Source organism: Motacilla alba, chromosome 2 (genome assembly GCF_015832195.1).
Source record: "Motacilla alba alba isolate MOTALB_02 chromosome 2, Motacilla_alba_V1.0_pri, whole genome shotgun sequence".
Classification (NCBI taxonomy): domain Eukaryota; kingdom Metazoa; phylum Chordata; class Aves; order Passeriformes; family Motacillidae; genus Motacilla; species Motacilla alba.
In genome coordinates this window covers 95,817,956-95,832,760 of record NC_052017.1, presented here as the reverse complement: position 1 = coordinate 95,832,760, position 14,805 = coordinate 95,817,956, and the positions used below count along the sequence as shown (strand labels likewise).

Sequence of the window (14,805 nt, the reverse complement as noted above, 5' to 3'; positions counted from 1 at the left end):
ATTGAATTTTCAATGTATCTTTTAACTAAGATCAAAATTCTGCATCCTTCAAAATCCTCAAAACAAAATCTGCTTAAAAAATAAAGGTCTACTTGTTTGTTATAATTAAACATTAATTTCTTTGTGGATTTTTCTATCTCTTGCAAATTTTTCACACTGCAGAAGCCTTGTTCATATACTTGAGGAAGAAAATTTTATCTCTTATAATTTTATCTTATATCTAAGATATAAATATATCTTATTTATGTGACTAGATGTGTAGTGATAATGATCACAGCTTCCGCAATTTGTAGCTTCAGTGATCTGCTTTAGGTGAGAAAAGGCAGAAAATGGCACAAAGCCTTTTTGAAAGCTTGGTTTTACTTATCTCACAGAAGTTCTGTTTTCCATGGGTTTTAGGCCAATTTAACTTAATAAATCTCTCAATTTTAACAAAAAAAACCCCAAAAAAACCCCCAAAACAACCCCCACAAAACCAAAACAAGCCCACACCACTACTGATTTCTGCAATGACTTTGCTTACAAGGCAGATCAGCACAAAGAAAGAAAAATTCCAATGAACATCTCCACAAGGAACAGAATTTCAGCTTAACTAAAATACACACCATATTGCACAATAAAAGGCAGCAAATTTTACAATAAGCTTACTGGTTTTTCCTTTACTCTGTAATTTAAACATCTAGATTAAAATCTACACTATACCATATAAGTTGATAATAATGTTCATAAAAATGCCTGTCGATTTCACTAAAGATAACCCAAAATATAACCACATGAGAAACTGTGTGTTACTGTCTCACAATATCACACTGTCTCACAGTGTGCCTTCAGATCACAGGCTTTCAGATCAACAGGAACAGGATAAAAATATTAGTTTTCTTACAATCTGTGTCTCATTACGGCACAGTGGAAGAATGAAGAAATATCACCAAGGAGAGTTTAAGAAGTATAAAAAACCTAAGGGGAAGACGAAGACAGGTCTATCTTTGCAGAAAGTAAAACTGTTTTAATTCTATGACAAGATTGAAAGAAAGAACCTTGAAATGTAGAAAAACCATCGTTTAACTCTCCAGATTCAAAGTGACAGGCACCAGAAATGGAATAGAGAGAAAATACATTTTCTGCAGTTCTGCATTAATAAAGGATGCTGGAGTAATGAATGTGCTTGTGACTAATTAAAATTTAAATAGCACTATTATGAAAGGGAAAAACAAAACTTTAATTCATTTTAGATGGTTTATAACAAAACAAAAAGAATTGAATAATTTTCATACACATTTCATAGAATTTTTGTAAGTTGAAGCCTCTGACTTTTAGTATCCTAGTCATACATAGATGCACATTTCCAGCTCCTGTATTTGAAACTCTGGCCACATTTACCAATACCTGTTTTGAATTACATTTTACAGCTAAATACCATTTCAGACAACCTTGGAGCAAAAAGATTGTCCTCCAAAAGGGCTTTGCAATTTAGAACCTCTATAAATTAAAATTTGCAATTAGACTATCATTACTTATGTTCCTTAAACCACTTGTTACTGCATTTGTAAGAATAAAAACAAGCCTTTCACCAGAATTTTTATTTATTATTTCTTGAACAGGAGGAAAACTCTGTGCTTAAACAGATCCTTTGGAGAATGCCTTTGGGTAAGAGTGGTTATTTTTCCATCTTCCTGAATGACATTTTATCCGGACACACCATTTTTCTACCATATACTGACTTCCTGCCACTGTCAGTAAAAAGAACTTAAAACTTCTGCAGCAATTCTGGAAATCAATCAGAAGATTCAAGCTTTGTGACCTGAACAAAGTCCCTAGAAAAGATCTGTTGTAACCAGCCACAGTGCATCAGTAGTCATCTGTGCCTTATTTATTTGAGGTAGTCACCTCATCGACCAACTTCTCAAGAGTATCTTGTAATAAGGATTGGAAAGATATGCAAGTTAAATACTTAACTCAAAAATTTCCCACCTGTTCTTAGAAGAGGTATTGCATTTTCCAAGATGGAAACACAGAACTGAGGAAGGCTAAGCTGCTTCATCTGTAATTCCAAAGTGTCCTCGTTTTCAATATCTGGTAGGTCAATATGTCCTACATCAAATGGGGAATGCAGAGAGATTCTGGAGTTTGCATTTGCTTGAGTACTGTTTCCACTTAAAACAAAAATAAAAAAAGAAATATAATTAACTCTTTCAAAGAGAAAACACATATGTACAGATGTTATAACCAGCATTTAGTATTTTCATGACTCCTGCCTTAAGCATATCTTTCCTCCCATCCCAAACATTCTCTGCTATCTACCAGTGCTGCAAGAAGAGGGAGATTTTGTTTCATTGTTTTTTTAAATGTCAGAACAGGTAGCATCACAAGTGAATGCCAAATGTTTCGGTAATCATCTTCAAAATGACTTAGCACTGTGTACTGGAAGAAATACACATGCAACAAACACAATATTGCATGAGAAAGACCAGTGGATTTGAAATTCTTTTTTTTTTTTGACAAACAAAATTTATCAGTTGCTTGAAGCAACACAATTTACTAAATCAAATTTCAGCCTGAATTATACTTACTATATTAAAACCTTCCTCTATAGCTAGCCATAAGAATTCTTAGAAGGAAAATTAAGAAGCATGAGTTCTGTTTATTCCTTAGGACTACCTCATCCACTGTAGAACAGGAAGTATTTCCTTGTCCAAGAAAGCCTTAAATGTAATCAGGTATATACTACAAAGTATATGGAAGGCTATTAAATTATAGATTTTTTAAATTATTAACTATCTTATCTATGATATATATATATATCATTAAATATTGTATATATGGTTCATATATTATGGACAATATATAGTTCATAACTGTGTTAGGTTTTTAACAATAATCTAATTCCATTATCAGCATTATAATTAACAAAAATCAGAACATATTTTTAAAGTTTTCTCACCCCAAACAATATTTAGCAATCTTGACTTCCTTTAAAAACCTGTATGACTAATAACTGGGTTTTGGTAGGTTCCCTTTTTTATTATTAAACAAGCTGAAGAAACTGAATTGTGGCATGACTGTGTTACATTCTATTGTCTAATTAAATGTAAAAGATGTCTATAAAAAATTAAATGCCATCTGATTAAGAAGTCAAGAGAAAACCTACAAGCAAAACAGAAGAGCTCACCAATACGTAGTTTGGGTTTGGCTGCACTTACCAGAGGAAAAGGAAGGAGAGGTATCAATCACAAAAACAATTCAGAAGAGGAAAGGTTAAGTTTCCAGGCAGAATTTGAAACAGACAAACAGATAGATTGAAGAGTCTCAAGATTAAAGAAGAAGGAAAAGAAGAGTTACGTATAGAATAACAATATACAAATAAATAGCAACAAATTTACATTACAATTATGTAGGAAAAGACAAGATTCACTAAAAGCAGCTCTTCCTTATCAAAATCACAAATGTCAGAGCAACATTACTGTCATTTCTCTCTATCATATCTTCTATTCAACATCATGTTGTTCTTTATGCTACCTCTTGGCTAAATTATATTTTTGTAAGAAATGAGGTTCGTGGGCAGTGAGCAGGTCTACTGCAGCACACAGGATGCAAGATAAAGGTGTGCAGTCATAAACAGCTCATAAAATGACCCTATTAGCACTCCCTGGTTTCTAGAAGTCTCATCACTGCCTGAACTGGTACTTATTCTTATGCAGCTTTGATTTCTAGACTGACAGCCAGGCCATCATTCTCTCTTGCACGATATACACCAGTTGCTATTAAACTGTTAACTGTTCGGCTTCAGAAAATGGCCAGGGCCTAAAAGGCCTAAAGCCTGGAATTCATTGACAGTGCCATACTAGTTACATGATAAAAATTAATATATTAGATTTCAATAAAAGTAACTTTTTAATGTGACTGTCAAGATGTATTTATAATTGAGCTATTCTCATCACAGTCTATTTGAATACCTAGGAGGTACTCAATCACTAAGCCCATATATCACAGAGACTCAAATGAACCACCAACAAGCACACAGATTTACAAGGACTTTTAAAATCCCACATACTAGAAGACATTGGTACTTGAACAGCAGCTTTAAGTCGGGGCAAGACAAGCAACAAAACCACACAAAAACTTCTACATTTTGAGGGTACACAGATAATTTATAATTTCATATAAGAGTCAAATATTTACACGTCATAGAACTGAAATTTGTTGTCATATTTAACAACAAATTTTAAAGACTTCAATAGAAATCTTTATACAGCATAGCACTTTTGACAATACTATATAATATTACCTATGGCATGGCCATTCCACTTAAAAGAACATATGAGGTCATCTGCTGAAAAAAAGAAAAATCCCTGACTTTCCAGCAATAGACTGAATATATGCTTTTCTGTGTCTTACAAATACATGCACAAGCAATAACAGTTGATAGGAAGAGACTTTGTTTAAAATGGTGGTTGGGTACAAAACGTGGCAAAGTTTTTATGTATTCTGAACACTGCTTCAAGAAAGGTTTAATTCATAAACATGGTTTGAATCTTCACAAGTTACCAAAACCATTGCATCAATCCACACACTGACAAGGAGCTAATAACATAATCCTATATTAAAATGTTTTTAACAAAAGTGTAAGCTATTTCCTGTTTCATTCACCTAGAAGATACTGCATCCCAATCTTGACCATCTCCCCTAGGACGCTGAACTGTCCGTCCAATTACAGAGGGCCGAGGACTACTGCTTCCAGGTGATGGATTCTGAGAACAAGGAGCACCTCTTGCTTCTGGACAGTAAGATATAGATGAATTCTGGGAAGCTGTGCCTTTATGTAACACAAAGGACATATTTTCCATTAGAAGTATCCATTATTCTGAAAGATACTACATAGTAAACAGTAATAGCAACTAAGTCAGGATATGGAAAAAAACACCACGTAAATACTCATGACCTAGAACAACCTATCACAGGCAAGTAGCAGAGTTTGGAAACCAAATTCCACGGCAAACATCACTTAAGATCCCAGCTGAATCATATATCTTGAGTTCTAAAAATAGAAACATAGTGTCTGGGTAAGGCTATTGGACTTGTTGATGTTATAACTGAATTAGCAGCCAGTACCATTTATTAAGACACCAAATATAGGGACAATCTTATGAAGAGACCCAGACTACCAATTTACAGAAATGAAACTTTGACTCAATTCAGATGACAAAATAGGAACAAGAAGACCATTATAAGTAATCTACACCATTAAAGTTACAACATTTAAGCATTAAGAGCATTTTAGAAGCAGCCCTCATGACTGCAAAATTCAAAACAATGATTAAAGTATTTTTAGCCATCAGCAAAAGAAAAAAGAAAAAAAGTTGAAATGGCTCATGAAATTAGTAACTACATTGTAAAGTACTAATAGCTTGAAAGCTTTTCTGAAACTTTGCCCACTTTTATTTTACAGATTCAGTTTAGTTCTAGTTGAAAATCCCTCCCCTGCTGACATACAATTGGATACTCAGAGAAGTTGATGAATGGGGAATCACAGGAAAGTAAAACTGAGTAAGTACTTTAAAACAATACAAGTACTCAAATTTTTAAAATTAATATTAATAGCACTGAACACCAAAACAATTCCACAAGATTACATTTGCTATAAGGTTCCAGTTTCAGTTTTTTTCTGTAATTTTAGACAATCCTATCTGTAGTAAAAACAACAGTATCTCAAATACTTAAAAATACCTACCTTGCTCTGAGGAAGAAAAACTTGGATCTCTATGGAAGTTAAGCCTACTTCTTAAAAAGATGCAGAGCTGTTGCAAGCATGACACAGCCTGCAAAGCCAACTGGTGTCTCCCATCTCCTCCAAAAGACAAGTTTAGAAGAGACAAAAGGCTCTACAAAGACAAAACCACCAACATCAAGACCTGAACATTAATCATCGTCATGAACAACCATGCCAGCAAGTCTATACACTAAATATAGTTAAAAAATGTTTCCAAGTGTTTTTCAAAATCACAGCTAAGCATAAATAGGCTCAATTACTGTTTCATTACTGATTGCAGGACTACCAGGCCTAAGGAAGAAGCCAAGTTTCACATTATGTTTCCAATAACGTCACCACTTTCATTATGGGAGCCCATCAGAGGGTGTGCTGACAACAGCCACACAAATTTATCTTATTCAGAAGAAACAAAGTATTACTTCAGGACACACTTCATTACTGATTAGCAATATACATTGTTACAAGCAAAAAACTTCAAAACCGCAATATATAGACAATGTCCCCTTTCCTATGCACCCGGAGTCAGCATGAAGGTACTTCTGTTTAACTCTTCTGCTTAAAAACAAATTGGATCATTTGCATCAATTCATCCTTGGAAAAGCTTATACCAATAAAAACTTTAAACTTTATGTGAATTCTTGCCTGTACAATCTTTGGCCTTTGAAGGAAGATCTCTGCAGGAAAATCTTGCATAATCACATCCTGAAGAAGCTCACATGTACTCCAAATTAAACTTTGGTTGTTACTTCTCAAAGAGCTACAAGTTCATATTTAAATATGTATTAAAATGAAAGGAAAACCAACCAGTAATTATTAGCCTGAACAAGTCTTTACAAGAAAGTTATAATCACAGCACTGAAGAATCTACATAAAAACAGTCTCTGTAATTCTATTGTCATATCATTTTTTCAGTTGAATTATTCCTTAGCTATATGAATCCTATACACAATAAAGAACAAACTCAATTCCCACAAGTAAAATTTGGTTACAAGAAGAGAAATAACCTTATTGATTCTGAATTTGAAATTAAAATAAGAACTACTGGAAATTCCCTGTGAAGCTAGTGATTATCTCAATGGTAATATAACTCATACCAGTCAGAAAGTTTCTTTCATTACTAAGGTTCACGTATAACTTAAAAGCACTTGCATTACATAAGTGGGAAATCCCATAAAAGGGAGAAATTTATTAGCTATTCTCTAAGATTAATATTAGTAAATTATAAGAATCTTTAGGATAGTCTATTTCACTTTTTCCAATTGTTTCAGAAACCATTGTAAAAAATCAAATATGTCCAGTGTTACAAATCTGTGTGGCTCTTCTATACTCCAGCATAAAGGAAATTAAATATTAAACAGGTTCTCCAGCTTCAGAAATCTTTCAAAAGGAAAAAACAAACACACATTAAAAAAAAAAAAACTATGCTAGAAATCTATCAGATCTCTGTGACAACTCATAAGGAATCCCAACGACAGAACTCTCCCTTGGAGCACTTCAAACACTTTTTCTAAATTAAAGAAAAAAAAGTCACTGCAGAAAGACAGTTGGAATGAATGACTCAATGCCTGGATAAGGCCCTATACCTAAACTTATTGGCCTAAAACTACTACTGAAAGTAGGGATTTTCCTACCAACTGGTCATGGGGGTAAAGAAAATAATGATTTTATTTCAGCTTGTTCTATTATCAGCTGAAAGAAATCTTTGATCCACTTAAGAAATTTAAAATACAGACTGAAGTGCCATGAACAAAATACCCGAGACACTCTGATTTAAATACAAAAAATAAAATGGAGAGTGATATTGCCCAGCTTCAGCACAGATTTTATGACCATTTATCAAAAATTAGCTCATTGAGCTATTTACAAGAACAACCTCAAGATGCAGAAGGACAGAAATTTACAGCCACTATTCCGAGAAAGAAAAAGTACAAGGAAATTGTAATGTTTCTATTACTGCACCTTTCATTTGATGAAAGAACATGTCTATCTGTGGAAGTCAGAGTTAACCAGGGAAAGGTGGAAAATTTCAAGCATTTCGCTGCAAAAAAAAAATGGAGAGCAGATGTCTTGAAATATATTGTATATAAATATTATATTGTATAAGTCCAAGGCAAAGTAAAAACCTTACAGAGAATATACTATCTTATACAGAAATATCTTTTAGTAAACATAGGCTTGTAGAAACTGAAATGCTTATAGAGTTCTTAAAAATACCAAAACATCACTAAAGTCCTATCAAATCCACATGAAATATGTTTATTGAAGAAAGCTTTAGCTAATAACTAACACAGCATTAGTGGAAGAATACTCAATCTGCCACATCATGCTTTCAATTAAATTACAATTTGTATGTGCTACTAAAGAATATTTTATCCATTAGCATGATCTCTAAAAATGGAAAATTCACCTCATGGTTTTACTCTTCAAGCAGTAGAAATTATTGTTCTTACAAAATTATGACATATAATAACTTTGTAATGAAAATAACTTTAAAGCTATTTCTAACTTAAAAGTTTGTAATAATTATTGCGCATCTCCTAAGATAGCTGATACTTTGCTAAAAACTCAACTGGTGATTTACCAACAGTAACTGCAAAGTCATATTTTAAACTCCAGATCTCAGCACCATACTGTATTTTAAATAAGACACTCTCCTGAGAACTGCTACTGGTACACTGGTACAGGCAAAGACTTGCCAAAATATTATTGATCTGTGGTTGTCAATGAAACACTTCATATCATTTGACAAAAAAAAAATCAAAGCATGACACTAGTTTTCATTTAAATACAAAGCAAAGATTCCCCTTGCACCTAAACCAGTTTTCCAAAAAGTAGAAAGATACTTCAGACTAAGTTTTGTTGAAATAAAAGGTACTTAATGCTTTAAGCCACTTCTGATTATGAAACACAGATCATCTGGAAAACAGTGGCAATTTAAATAATTTTTAAAATTGCAGCAGTTTCTAATGTACGTTAGATATTCCAAAGAGCTACACGACTTACTAGAAAAGGGAAATACCTATTAAGATTAATGTCATTTTTATAAGCATTATAATTGTAGCTTCTGTGGTGTTAGATTTCACAGAATAACAAAAGGAAAAAGAAGAGCCAATTTTGCTATCCACATTTGTAATGGAATTCTATCTAAATTACAACTCTAAGTTCTTTCTGTAATTAACATATTCTTTTATAACTACACATACCAACTGTTCTTTTGGGAGACATTTCTAACTGCGGCAGATGACTTCTACTTTGACAAAAATATCCAGTGAATAATTCCTCTTGAGGCAGAACTAAAATCAAAAAAGGGGTAAGTTTAAAAAATGCACATGCACAAAAAAACCCCTCAATTTATTTTCATGCTTTTCCTTACCTACCTCCCTCTTGCCCTTGAGTTTTAAATCAGTTTCCTTAATAGGTTAAAACAGTCTCAGATTATCAGAAAAATGGAGTAAAAAGAGTGTGTCAATGTTTATTTTTTTTATAATCATATTCTGCAACTGTAAAGGAGGCATTTTTCTCCATTTTTTACACTAACTAGCATACCATACAAACAATAGCAAAAACAATTACACAGCCTGATGGAGGACTGACAGCCAGATAAACGGCTTTCCTTTAATCTACCTCTGTAGTAATAAAATTAACTTTTTAAGTTAATTACTTAAAATCTTTTTCTACCAAACTGCTGGCTTCTTAGATCACCTAGAAAGTTGCCCTCTTGCATGAATGTATTTTGCCTCATGTCATTCATATGCAAACTGTATTAAAAAGTACACAAGAAATATTAACAGTAAAAACAATCCCTCTGGGCCATAATATTTGGTTCAAAGGATCAAACTAGATAATGCCAGGTTATTAGTTTTTTTTTTACAGCATTTTTTCCAGTAGCTGAAGTTGAAACAGAAAGAAAAATACAACACTCCTGCTAGAAAGCATTAGGATTATTCCATCCACACATGCACACAATTTACAGTATAAATGACTTCAACTGAGTAGTTTCAGAAAGACATAATTTAAAAATGCACATGTAGAAGACTATTCTTCCCCATATAGTAGAAACATTAAATAAAAATCTGCCTCCGTGTGGTCATAGGAAGGAAAAAATATTAAAAATTAATCACCAGGCACATAGTTCTAGTGAACTACATTTCAAAGCATTAGAGAGGTGACAGAAACCACAAAAAATTACTTTTATCTCTGTGACTGCACAGCATGGGTAACAGAGGTGTGGTCATTAGTGCAACACACACTGTGTAACAGCACTGTCTTTCCCACAATAAGCAGGAAGTAAGGTAACTTGATATGTAATTTTCTCCTCCAAACTCTGTTCCAAAATTTTTAAGGCAGAAGAGGAGAAACAAATGGGTTAGACTAAATCTAGGAGGAAATTAAATTCATTGTAACAGACAGATAATGAGCTAGGTAACAGATAGCAAGCAATAGCTCTTCACACATAATATGATATTTTAAAGAAAGTTTATGTATTCTTCTACAACAAATGCATATCCAATACTAAGTATATAGAGCATAGTAGTTTCAAAAATCATTCTATTAGGATCAACTATTGGTTTTTTCTTTTTCTTTTTTCTCACTGGATTTGAATTGCTTTCCAAGCTAGAGCCTACTATACAAAGAACAGCAGCAAAGCATATTGGTTAAATTACAGATTTATATGAAGTTGCTACACACTTGCTGCCATAAAGCTGTCCTTGGAAGTTGTGTCATGCTCTTTGTACATTATAGAAAACAGATATTATACACTGAGGAAATGGATACGGAATTCCATTACAGGAATGCCAGCAGGTGATTTAGCTAAGGTCACACTGTCTCTGGCACAATCTGATTAGCAAACACTTCACTGATCTCTCAGGAATAATTCGCCAACTGTGCCTGAAAACATCAGCTTCTCACAGCCTTTTCATTTGCTTTATTTTAATATAAAATAAATTACAGTTCAAAACAAGTAATGTACCTGGTTGATCTACTGAAGGCTGAGACTGAGCTTGATAACATACTGAAGAACTAGAAGGGAGTTCCGAAGAAAGAAAGAACAGTCTATCCACAATCCCATCAATTATGGCCTGCAAATTTGGATCCACATCGGAGCGAAGCTGAGAGAAGAATTCCACTGCACCAATTCCAATCATTTTCTGGGCAGCAGGTGGATGCTACATTAAGACAAATAACTGACAAAGTTAGTTTGAAGAGTCTTAAGGTCTCTGGATGGGGGCAGGGAATAGAGAGCAGCAGGTGGAAGAAAGAAAATAATTGAAATTCTTAAGTTACATTTTGCCTTTATTCGTTTAGACCATTATGCTGAGGCTGAGTTCATCTTCTTCCCAGTGGCTGGCACAGGGATGTGTTTTGAACTTCTGCTGGACACAGGGTTGATAATAAAGATATTTTTGTTACTGCTAAGCAGGCCTTATACAGAACCAAAGGCTTTTTTGCTGTCCCAGCAAGTAATCTGGAAGTACACAGGAGTTTGGAAGGAGACACAGCCAGGACAGGTGACCCCAACTGACCAGAGGGATATTCCATATCAAAGAATCACTACAAGGCCTGGGTTGGAAGGTTAAAGATCATCTATCAGCAACCTTAAAGACCAGCTGTTCCAACAGCATACTCAGTCTATAAAGGGGGACATTTGGAGTGATGGTATTTGTCTTCTCCAATCACTATTCCATGTAAGGGTGCTGTGCTCCCCTGGAGATGGCTGAATACCCGCCTGCTCATGGGAAGTGGTGAATTAATCCCTTGTTTTACTCTGCTTGTGCAGCTTTTGCTTTTCCTAAGAAACTGCCTTTGTCTCAACCCATGAGTCTTCTCCCTTTTACCAACCCCACTCTCCTCCCAGTGCCACTGGCAGGGTGTACACAAGCAGCTGTGTTGGGGCTTGGCTGCTGGCTGGGGTTAAACCCTGACATCTGTCAGTCAGTATCAAGGATGGGTTGTTTTTCAACTCTGCATAGTTGCAGTTTAGTGATTAAAACACAAGAATGTAAAAATCTGAACTATCTGAAGTTTCTGTAACATTTTCTCAAATTAGTTGCAACAATGTTCGAATCTTTACTTTCCAGGAACAATGCAAATGCTTAGCTGCAAATCACACTCCAAGCTGAAAATGAAGCACTAGATGAGAAACCGAAGAAGCTGAGAAACTGAAGCAGAAACCCAGAAAAAACTATTTTTCTCAGCTCTCTTACCCATTTGAAGTCACTGAAATTGTTTTAATTTTGGTCTACACACAGTGGCTTCATTCCTGTCTTTGTAAAACACTCTGAAAATCTCATTACTTGGAGATACAAAGTCAAGTAACACCCAGCTTTACTTAGCTTCAGCCTTCTAAAAACATACAGTTTAAAAATAAATGAATATTAGTATGTCATACCTTGATCAAACTGTTCACAAAATTTAACACTTCCTCTTTTATTGGTACGACTGGGAAATTGAACCATTCCAAAAGATTACGACAAAGCGCTTTTTCGTGGACCAGATCAGCATAGGAAATCAAGTTGTGGTCTAGTTTAAACAGAATTGTCTTCAAAGATCGCTCTCTTATCTCTGTCAGTTCATGACCTGCCCCAAAAAAAAGGGATTAAGAAACCCATAAAATTATTTGACATAACTTTTTTTCTTATTTGGAGAAACAGAAGGCTGCCAGAGATGCAGTTAAAAAACGCCGGCTTACAAGCTGCCAGTATCATGCCTACCAGGAAGACAAATACGATTAGCAGCCACCAGCAAGAACCTCATCAAGTGTGTTTGCGTGAGTATAAAGCGGTGAGACATAATAAGATATACTGATACAATCCGGTGCCAAAAGCGCCTCTACTGATTTAATCTGGTACCGGAACCTCTACAGAGTATGCTGTGGGTACGGAAAGCTGCCTCGAACTCACCAACCGAACAAAACACTACCAAAGCCCCCTGAATAGAAAGGCACCGTGTCAGAAGGGGAAGCCTTTGGCATTTCCTTAGGGAAGCATGTCCCCCCAGGGGAGCACCGCCGCCCTCTCCACGGCTGCCGTGGGGAGCGGAGTGGAAGAGCGGCAGGCAGACGAGCGGCGAGGGGGCCGGGCAGGGTCGGCCGGACTCCCGCAGAGCGGCGCCGGGCCGCAGACTGTCCCTGCCCGCAGCCCCGCAGGCGACGGGCCCGTGAGGGAGAGGAGCCATTACCGAGCTTCCTGACGAGCGCCGACAGCTCCATCGCGCCGCTCCGCCCGCCGCATTCAACCGCCGCGCCGACCCGCCGCCCGCCCGGCTGGAGGCGCCCGCCGAGCACCTCGGGAAATGTAGTCCGCCCGCTTCCGCCCCGGGGCCGCCGCCCGGCGCTGCGCGCGAAGGACGCCGGGAACTCTCGTCGCGCCGCGGCCCGCCGGCGGGAGCACAGAGAACTACAGTTCCCATGAGGCCCCGCGCCTCCCGCCCCGCCGCGGGCGCCGGGCTTGCGGGCAGGATGGCGGCGGGGGGTGGGAGAGGGACCCGAAGCTGCGAGTGTGTGCACCTTCCTGCGGGGTGTAGCCTGGGGGGACCCGCCTCTCCTCACAGGCACCCAACCGGTGACAGCATGAGAGGACGTAGCCTTAAGCTACGCCAGAGGATGATTTATTCCTCCTGGTACGGAAGGGAGGCTGCTAGAAAGATATCGAGGGACTTTTTGCAAGCGCGTGTCGTGATCGGACAAGAGAGAATGACTTCAAGCTGAAAGATGGTGGGTTTAGATTGAATGTTCTGAAGGAGTTCTTTACTGTTAGGGTGGTGAGGCACTGGTTGCCCAGGGATGATATGGATGTCCCATCCCTGGAAGTGTTCAAGGACAAGCTGGATGGGGCTTTGAGGAACCTGTTCTAGTAGAAGGTGCCGTGCCCGTGGCAGTGGGGTTGGAGCTAGATGATGTTTAAGGTCCCTTCCAACCCAAACCATTGTTCCATTTTACAATTTACATTTACAGTGATAATGGAGCGTTTGCTGGTGTGACTTTGATGTGTCTGCCAGCACTCTGGAAATAGCTCTTGCTGACTCATGTAAAGCAAAACGATGAGGGGGTGAAGTAGGAGGTAAATCATTAGAGGATTTGGGTTTTCTTTTTTATGTAACCTAGACCCCAGGACTACATTGCTCTGTCTATAATTAGAGGCTGTTTCACAGAGGAGTTTCTTAAGCAGGTACTAAAGATGGATGGTACATTGTTGCTCATCTGATCTGAAGGCTGATCTTATTTTTGAAAATTTGTGCTTGTCATCATAATTGGAAAAAATAAATTGATGATAGCTGGACAAATGATAGACGTTCTGTGTATATGCTCGTGAATATTTTTGCCCATACCTGCAGCACAAAAGAAGAGGCCTTATAATAGTCATTGGGGGGGGTGGGAGTTATACCATGTATTGCACAATAAACCACATTTTTATCAACACCAAACATAAATGTAAAGGTGCAGTGCAGGACATGCAAATGCTTTCCAAAGAATATGTCACTGCTCTCTCAGTTTATGGCTAATTGTTTCTCCATGTGGCCACTATCACTGTGCTACTCTCTCTCTCAGTAAACTCATATTAATGTCGTCCATCTGCTCTGTCAAGATTTTGCTAAATTCTTAATTGCAACTCAAAACTGTCTGTCATTTTGCAGGGCAGTATTTCTATCTGTAAAGCAATATAACAAAGGGACTTTATTAAACTAATTATAAATGTGCTGTGATTGCTGCAACAGGGGTTTGTTTAGCACAGGAGGCTGAACTCGCATGGATCTATCAAGAGCAATTACATGAAAAGCATCACTTAGTAAGTAACAATTCCTTTTAGCTGTGTATGATAGGCTTGTTCAATGAAATATGAAGAGTTTTAACCAGATGCACACTGGGCTACTCACATTTCCTCAAATAGGACTAGTGGGAACTTTATGTGACCCCATATGATACTTGTGATAACAATAAAATGGATTTGTATCTCATTTCTGCAGCAAGAAGAAGGAATTAAGGAAGCAGGCATTTCCCAAAATAAAAAAAATTTCTTCAGGAGGAAGAGTTGCATCAT

At 36.8% G+C, this 14,805-nt stretch overlaps 1 protein-coding gene across 4 annotated transcripts in view; it reads right to left on the bottom strand.

The window, feature by feature from the left end:
- Nucleotides 1-13,068, bottom strand: part of RTTN (rotatin) — a 79,247-nt gene extending 66,179 nt beyond the window's left edge. For 2 of the 4 annotated variants that reach the window (XM_038128498.1, XM_038128500.1), the window contains exons 1-9: nucleotides 12,947-13,068; nucleotides 12,159-12,346; nucleotides 10,740-10,935; nucleotides 8,971-9,060; nucleotides 7,727-7,805; nucleotides 6,410-6,524; nucleotides 5,729-5,879; nucleotides 4,648-4,813; nucleotides 1,972-2,153 (exon numbers count right to left, since the gene is read on the bottom strand). In XM_038128498.1, the coding sequence (XP_037984426.1) occupies nucleotides 1,972-2,153; nucleotides 4,648-4,813; nucleotides 5,729-5,879; nucleotides 6,410-6,524; nucleotides 7,727-7,805; nucleotides 8,971-9,060; nucleotides 10,740-10,935; nucleotides 12,159-12,346; nucleotides 12,947-12,977 (1,198 nt within the window). In that variant the 5' untranslated portion in view covers nucleotides 12,978-13,068. Of the gene's footprint in view, nucleotides 1-1,971; nucleotides 2,154-3,200; nucleotides 3,362-4,285; nucleotides 4,301-4,647; nucleotides 4,814-5,728; nucleotides 5,880-6,409; nucleotides 6,525-7,726; nucleotides 7,806-8,970; nucleotides 9,061-10,739; nucleotides 10,936-12,158; nucleotides 12,347-12,946 lie in introns of those variants that run through there. The other 2 variants (XM_038128502.1, XM_038128501.1) reach the window with 2 other exon arrangements.
- Nucleotides 13,069-14,805: the final 1,737 nt, after the last annotated feature.